This window comes from Schistocerca nitens, chromosome 3 (assembly GCF_023898315.1).
Source record: "Schistocerca nitens isolate TAMUIC-IGC-003100 chromosome 3, iqSchNite1.1, whole genome shotgun sequence".
NCBI lineage: Eukaryota > Metazoa > Arthropoda > Insecta > Orthoptera > Acrididae > Schistocerca > Schistocerca nitens.
Genome location: NC_064616.1, coordinates 461,260,918 through 461,269,583, shown reverse-complemented (window position 1 = coordinate 461,269,583; position 8,666 = coordinate 461,260,918). Strand labels below are relative to the sequence as shown.

Sequence of the window (8,666 nt, the reverse complement as noted above, 5' to 3'; positions counted from 1 at the left end):
CAGGCTCATCAGTGGTTATGTAGGATTTGCAGCAGAGATAGGAAGATAGTGGAACAGGAGGGGAAAATTGCTGCCCTTCAGGCTGAGCTAGATCAGGCTAGGGAAGAACTGGACAGGTTAAGGAGGGAGAAGGGCAAAGAGAGGTGGGAAGTGGCAACAGGTAGCAGAAGGAACAGGCCTAGAACTAAGTCTGACAGTTTTGTGGTGAATGTCAAAAATAAGTTTGACCTGTTGCTTCAGTTAGAAACTGATGAGCCTCAAGCAGAGGTAGGTGTAGAAGGACACAACAAACTTTCAATAGGAAATTGAAAAAGAATGTAGGAAAGTCATCGAAAAGGAAGAAAGTTTTGTTGTTAAGCAGTTCTCATGCCAGAAGTGTAGGCCAACTTCTGCAGGAGGAATTAGGACCAGAATACCAGGTCACAAATTTTTTCAAACCAAGTGCTAGTCTGGATCAGGTGACAGAGGATTTAGGTTCACTCTGTAAAGGATTTACCAGGGAAGACACCGTGGTTATTGTGGGAGGGCCAGGGAACAGCATCGACAGAGATCCTGGGTACAGTATAGAGTGTGACCTGGTAAAGATTGCGTCGGCATCGAGACACACCAATGTTGAATTTGTATCTGTCCTGAGACGCCATGACCGGCCTCATTTGAACTCTTCTGTTGGGAGAGTTAATTTGGGGTTGGAACGGCTGCTTGGGTCGGGTGCGGGGGCTCATATTGGTGTGGTTCCTGTTGATTATCTCAGTAGGTGGGACTATACCAGGCACGGCCTACATCTCAACAGGAAAGGGAAGGGGAAACTGGCTGGGGTAATAGCAGGAAATTTAAGGGGGGAGGCACTGCCATGAATGGTAAAATACCAGTGGTTACAGGTGTTGGAGCAGCACCTTTTTTAGGATAGGTAAGACAGAAAGATGTCAAGTTCTACGAGAGGTCAGGATTGAAACAAATCTTCAGTTTAGGAAAGAAATTAAACAGCACAATTCTAGTACATTGGATCACCAATCACAGCTGTCAATTATAAATTTTCACCAATCACCAGAAATTTTATCTCCACCAAGTTGTATCTCAGTCCTAGGTAATTGCATTGATGAATTAAAGTCACCCAACCCAGTTGACATAATCTGCCTCTCTGAACACCATGTGACCACTGGTATAGGAACTAAGCCTAAGCACAAAAAGAAACTCAGACAGGAGAGTACTGCAAATGTTAGAATAAGGTAGGTTCTCATTAAAGTATAATTAAAAATAATGTAAGTATATTTCATCAAAATATTGGGAGTTTAAAGAATAAAGTAGATGAGCTTCTGGTTTGTTTAGAAGATTTAGAAGCTGAGAATGAAATAGATATACTATGCCTGTCTGAGCACCACATTGTTACTGATATGGATAAGGTAAATGTAAGTGGATATAAGCTCTCTGCACATGTAATGAGAGAAAATATGGAGAAAGGAGGAGTTGCCACATATGTCGAAAGTTATCATTGTGCAAAAAGTATAGAAACAAAAAAGTTTTGTGTAGAGAGACATATAGAAGCATGTGCCTGTGAGCTTAAATTAAATAAAGGCACATTTATAATTGTAACTGTATATAGGTCCCCATCAGGAAATTTTCATCTATTTCTGAAAAATTTGGACTCCTTGTTGTGCTATCTGTCAGACAGGGGGAAGCAAATTATTATTTGTGGGGACTTCAATGTAGATTCTCTGAAAGAGGGTAATAGGAAAAATGACCTTGAAGTATTACTCGGTTCTTTCAATTTGACACCCGTTATTGATTTTCCTACTCGGGTGGTAAAGGATAGCAGCTCACTGATAGATAACTTCTTTATAGACCAAGATAAGTTTAACCAGATAAATGCTCAGCCTGTTGAGAATGGTCTTTCTGATCATGGTGCACAGCTAGTTACAATATATGACATAGCTCCATTCAGCAGTACTAAACAGTCCTCCAAAGTAGTACGCTCAGTCAACGATTTAACAATTGCAAATTTCAGGGAAAGCCTACAGCAGTTAGACTGGGATGAGGTGTACCGTGAACCTGATGCCAATTTAAAATATAATTTATTTCATGACATTTTTGTAAATGCATTTGAAAACTGCTTCCCCAAGAAAATAGTTAAATATACTCGTAAGAAACCTTGTAACAAACCATGGCTTACTAAGGGTATAAAAATATCTTGTAACCGGAAAAGGGAAATGTATCTGACAGCAAGAAAGAGTAGTGACCCAGAAACTATCAAAAATTATAAAAACTACTGTGTTATATTAAGAAAAGTTATTAAAAATCCAGGAGTATGTGTATCATCTCTGAAATCAGCAACTCTGATAATAAAATTAAAACAATTTGGAATATTATTAAAAGAGAAACAGGTCAACCAAGAGCAGAGGAAGACAGTATTACCATCAAATTGAATGAAAACTTTACGAACAAAAAGTCAGAAGTTGAAAATATTTTTAATAATCATTTTCTAAATGTTGTGGATATAGTAGGATCCAGGTGTTCATTAGAAGATGCTAGGCTGTTAATGGAAGAGGCCATACCTATGCAATTTGATACAATTGAAATCTCACCCACTTCTCCCTCTGAAATTAGGAAAATAATAAACTTGCTTAAAAGCAAAAACTCACGTGGTATTGATGGCATTTCCAGCAAAATACTAAAAGCTTGTTCTCAACAGATAAGTAAGATTCTCAGCCACCTGTGTAATAGCTCTCTGGAACAGGGCATTTTCCCTGATAGACTGAAATATGCTATTGTTATACCTTTGCATAAAAAGGGGGATAGATCTGATGTCAACAATTACCGTCCAATCTCCCTTCTAACAGCTTTATCCAAAATTTTTGAGAAAGTAATGTATTCAAGAGTAGCTTCACATATCTGTAAAAATGAAGTACTAACAAAATGTCAGTTTGGTTTCCAGAAAGGTTTTTCAACAGAAAATGCCATATATGCTTTCACCAGTCAAATTTTGAATGATCTGAATAACCGAACACCACCCATTGGGATTTTTTGTGATCTCTCAAAGGCTTTTGATTGTGTAAATCATGAAATTCTGCTAGACAAGCTCAAGTATTGTGGCATGAGTGGGACAGTGCACAAATGGTTTAATTCGTACCTAACTGGAAGAGTGCAGAAAGTTGAAATAAGTAGTTCTCATAATATGCAAAGATCAGCACATTCCTCAAACTGGGGAACTATCAAGAATGGGGTTCCACAAGGGTCAGTCTTGGGTCCTTTGTTGTTCTTATTATATATTAATGACTTGCCATTCTATATTCATGAAGAGGCAAAGTTAGTTCTCTTTGCTGATGATACAAGTATAGTAATCACACCTGACAAACAAGAATTAACTGATGAAATTGTCAATACTGTCTTTCAGAAAATTACTAAGTGGTTCCTTGTAAACGGACTCTCACTTAATTTTGATAAGACACAGTACATACAGTTCCATACAGTGAATGGTATGACACCATTAATAAATATAGACCTTAATCAGAAGCATATAGCTAAGGTAGAATATTCCAAATTTTTAGATGTGTCCATTGATGAGAGATTAAAATGGAAGAAACACATTGATGATCTGCTGAAACGTTTGAGTTCAGCTACTTATGCAATAAGGGTCATTGCAAATTTTGGTGATAAGCATCTTAGTAAATTAGCTTACTACGCCTATTTTCACTCATTGCTTTCATATGGCATCATATTTTGGGGTAATTCATCACTGAGGAATAAAGTATTTATTGCACAAAAGCGTGTAATCAGAATAATAGCTGGAGTCCACCCAAGATCATCCTGCAGACATTTATTTAAGGATCTAGGGATATTCACAGTAGTTTCTCAGTATATATACTCTCTTATGAAATTTGTTATTAACAACCAAACCCAATTCAAAAGTAATAGCAGTGTGCATAACTGCAATACTAGGAGAAAGGAAGATCTTCACTATTCAAGATTAAATCTAACTTTGGCACAGAAAGGGGTGAATTATACTGGCACTAAAGTCTTTGGTCACTTACCAAATAGTATCAAAAGTCTGACAGATAACCAACAAGTATTTAAGAATAAATTAAAAGAATTTCTGAATGACAACTCCTTCTACTCCATAGAGGAATTTTTAGATATAAATTAAGAAAAAAAGAAAAAAACAAAACAAAAATATTAAAAAAATAAAAAAATAAAGAAAAACAAAAAAAAATAAAGTTGTTATATTAAGTATGTTGTTAAATTAACCTAATTATGTCATGTATTGGAAAATTCGACTCGTTCCACATCATTACGAAATATCGTATTCATGATCCATGGAACTAGTATTAATCTAATCTAATCTAATCTGTGCGTCTAAACGCCTATGTCACTTGTGATGCTACCTAACTGTTATTGCTGAGTGTAGTTGCTCTTCCAGATAGCACTCCATATGAACAAACCAGTTGCATCTTTACCCGTGTTTACTCGTATCATAGGTACTGGGACTATGCATGCCTCTACCTAAAAAGAATAGCTCGATGTAGTCATAGGGTCGAGACGTGCACGTCTGCTTTCATGCCCTGCAGCTAATTCTCGGCAAATAATAACCTATAGCTATAATCCTGCAGTCAAATAGTCTATGCATTGACTAGAATTGCGAGTTAATAAAATATGCAGGAATAAAAATAAGAGATAAGCGAGTAATTTAATAAAAATGATGCTATTCTAACGACTCTAACTAACGAAGTCGACAGAGAACTATGTTGAATAATTTTTACTCAAGAAAGAACATCTGAAGTAAACAGGAAGTCCATACGATACAGACTGGAAATACTCTTATAAAATGCTGTAAAATTACGTTGAGAGCAATACGAGAATGGTAGCATACCCCCAAACTAAAATGTCGTCAAAGACTAGCGAAAAATAAATTTCATGATCACAATACATGAAAAATTCAACAGCTCAAAACATTCAACATAATGATTCACAAATTAACACATGCAACACAGAGAATAGTAACTCATACTCTGTTTCCAGTTCTGTAAATCAAGTTGAGTAAGTTAGAGTGATGTCCTTAGGCTAGTTAGGTTTAAGTAGTTCTAAGTTCTAGGGGACTGATGACCATAGATGTTAAGTCCCATAGTGCTCAGGGCCATTTTAAATAAGTTAGAGTCCTACTCTGGAGCACATCCAGACCTCTCGGAATACAAAGTCCCTTGAGTAATTAAAGTATGATAGGGGCCACTCACTGCCCAGAATCAGTCACCTATAACACTGAATCATCCACATTACCTCAGGCAGGTCTGCCTTCTTCAAGAAGTTGACATAGTGTCCAGTATTGCTACCTTGAGCTCTTCACTCGAAAAGTCCTAGTCTCCAGCAGTGTTCTGCCTCTGTCCAACTCTCATTGGCTGAAGGCCATCCCCCATCAAAAGTAATTGATTTGACTCGTTTGACCAACTTTCTGCACTAAATTAATATATTATAACATTTATTTAAATAAAATAAACGTTATAAACATTCAGTCTCTTTACAATAAATATATGTAATAGCAGGTTCATAAATCAATAAGCCAGCATTCTTGCACCAGTGTGCTCATGTTACATGACAATGAATTGTCGTTAAATATATTTTAAACAACTATTTAGGCCTGCTTGTCAAGAGTGTCTGCTAACACATGCGATTGACCACTTTCAAATTAGCACAGTTTTTTAATAGTGTAGTATCGCGGAATGGTAAAGAGTTGGAAACGTGGAATATTGTCAAAGTTTCGTTGCCTATGCCGAGAGCCAGAGCCTGTAGGTTAGCCAAGAGGTAGGAGGATTGCACATATATCGGAATGTGTCGTCACGGCGGGGCAATGGCCTGGTTACACACACCAGGCGAGAGAGAATTGCTTAGCAGAGGTATAGCGTCAGCTGTACTGAATTTCACAACTTCGCGTACGTCTGCCGTAACAACACGTAACTCTTGCAAGAACACCTACGGGGCGAGTGCGACACATGAATCAGCAGTATAAGTGGAACGAATGCATTCATTACAAACGAGCATGACGTCAGGACGTCGCTCGTGCTTCCTTTAAATACGCCAGCTTTGATAGCAACAAGGCACTCGCAGTTAGACTTGCAGTTAGATGTGTACTGGGTCGCTGCTTAGCGCTCAGCTCGGTGATCGACATGTTAACCCTAGCATTACCAACGGGGGGGCCTCGTAGGCCCACTGACTCAGTTTTTCTATGTTGTATCCACACCCTTTGATATATGAACTTGAAAGCAAAGGTAATTGTTCGTTATTGAATGTACTATTGAGTCATTACAGAATTTCGGAATAAAAATGTAATTAAAATTCATTTACTTGATTTAATTCTCTGTGGGCCTTAGAAGCCCACCCGTTGGTAATAGCAAGGAAAGATTTACGAGGTTGAGTCTCTCGTTTCAAATTCTTACCATGAAACGAATTTTGGCATTGTTGCCTTCAGACATATTATTATGAAGCGGACCATTGTTATTTTCAGTGTTTCTGCTGCTGTTGAACCAGCAACATGAGTAGACATCGTTTACGTGATAGTTCCATTGAAAGAGTGCTAGAAGAAGTTTTGAACGAATCAGATTTAGAGGAAAGTGAAGTGGATGATGATGTGGAAGAAATTAGAACTGATTCATCGTCTGAGAATGAAGATGAGGTTGAAGCCAATCCACCAGATGATAATGATACGGAATGTGATAAATTCATTGCAAAAAGTGGACGAGAGTATATTACGAAGCCATCTCGACAATATCGGCGTTCTGTACAAAATATAGTGCGAGAAAGAATGGGGCTAGGACAACAAGGAAGAATTGCGTCTCCGAAAGAGGCTATAGAGCTCTTTTTTACACCTCAAATTATGAATCTAATAAAACTACACTCAAATGAAGAGGCTTCTGGACTAGGTATTCAGCACACAGATGAAGATGAGTTATTTTGTTATATAGGACTCTTGCTAATCATGGGTTCAAATCATGACAATAAGATACCTGTCCAAGATTTATGGTCTTTGCTTCAGGGCCGACAAGTGTACTATGGATCAATGAGTCGGACCCTATTTTTCGAATTGACTAAAATATTGAGGTTTGATGATAAGAACACAAGAGAAATTCGTCGCCAAACTGACAAGTTTGCTCCAATGAGGGAAATTTTTGAAAGCTTCAATTCTTCACTTCCATTGTATTTCATTCCTGGTCTACATACAACAGTGGATGAGATGTTGTCTTTGTTCCATGGTCGCTGTCCATTCAAGGTGTTTCTAAAAGAAAAACCTGGAAAATACGGCATTCTAATTCGAATGCTGTCTGATTCTGAGACTAGATATGTGATCAGCATGGACATCTATACAGGCAAGTCAGGAAATACACAGCATTCAAATGGACCGATGGAAATTGTAAAGAGACTAATAAAACCTATTGAAAAATCAGGCCGTAATGTTACCACAGATCGGTACTATACTTCAGTGGAGCTTGCTGAGACTCTATGGAATGATTTTCACCTCACACTTGTTGGCACCCTACAGTCTAACAGACGACACATACCTGAAGAGCTGAAGACTACAACTGGCCGCAGTTTACACTCTTCCATCTTTGCTTATACTGACCCTCAGACACAGAGGCCACCAGTTACTCTTGCATCAACGCTAGTCCGCGAGAAGCCAAAACGACTGCTGTTGATGCTTTCAACTTATCACTCAGAAGGGGTGTTGAATGAAGACTCAAAAAAGACTAACATAAATCTTTTTTGTAATTCTACAAAGGGAGGCGTGGACACCATAGACCAGATGGCAAGACACTACAGCACAAAGAGAGGAACAAGAAGATGGCCTTTGTCCCTCTTCTACACACTCATTGACATAGCAGCAATAAATGCATATTCACTCTTCCTCCTCAACTTTCCGAATTGGAAAAAGAATTTGCTAAACCGCAGAAGAGTTTTTATCACTAACTTAGGCCTCGAACTAATAAGATCTCAAGTAGATAAACGGGCACAAAATTTGTATGGACTTCAGAAGCCAGTAATAATGGCAATGGAAAGCATCACACAACGGAAGCTCAGCTGCTCTGTAGAACCATCATCCTCAACAGCAGAACCAGGAACACGTGGACGGTGCCACCTATGCTGCCAAGAAGCTGCATCTAAAAAGATCAAGTACAACAAGCTGGGAAAGTCAACTGTTACCTGCTCTCAGTGCCACAAACACGTCTGTGGGAAACACTGCAGGAAGACAGTGTTGTGTGAAAAATGCGTTGCAGAATGAGACAGTAAATTTTGTTTGCTTCATGTAGTGTATCGAATTAAAAAAGTCGTTTTTATAAGAAAACACTATTTTGAAACATTATTCCAAAAAATATATAAACTGAATCTCGTGATTTGTTCATTTTATTCCTATTATAATAACATCTTTTATTATCCAGTATACAAAAACAATGTCTAAGCATTTTGAATTGTTATTAGAGGTATCAGAAGTAAATAAACTTGATTTATGATAAAATAAATTGTGGTATTCTTTATGGGCCTTTGAGGCCCCCCCGTTGGTATTACATGTAACAAAAAATACGTTGGTAATGCTAGGGTTAATCTTTATTAAGGAGATGTTGCAGTAAGGGCGGCCCATCCAGCAGCAGACGTGAGGGGACAGTACCAGCTCTGGTCCTCTCTGCTGCCAC

At 38.1% G+C, this 8,666-nt stretch overlaps 1 protein-coding gene across 1 annotated transcript; it reads left to right on the top strand.

The window, feature by feature from the left end:
• The first annotated feature begins 6,514 nt into the window (after positions 1-6,514).
• On the top strand, positions 6,515-8,257 carry LOC126249275 (uncharacterized). Its single transcript, XM_049950929.1, has one exon. It carries the CDS (start codon positions 6,515-6,517, stop codon positions 8,255-8,257), a length of 1,743 nt encoding a protein of 580 aa, XP_049806886.1.
• Positions 8,258-8,666: the final 409 nt, after the last annotated feature.

Excerpts from the sequence above, each read along its gene's own strand:
- LOC126249275 (XM_049950929.1), top strand. The coding sequence starts at position 6,515 with ATGAGTAGACATCGTTTACGTGATAGTTCCATTGAAAGAGTGCTAGAA.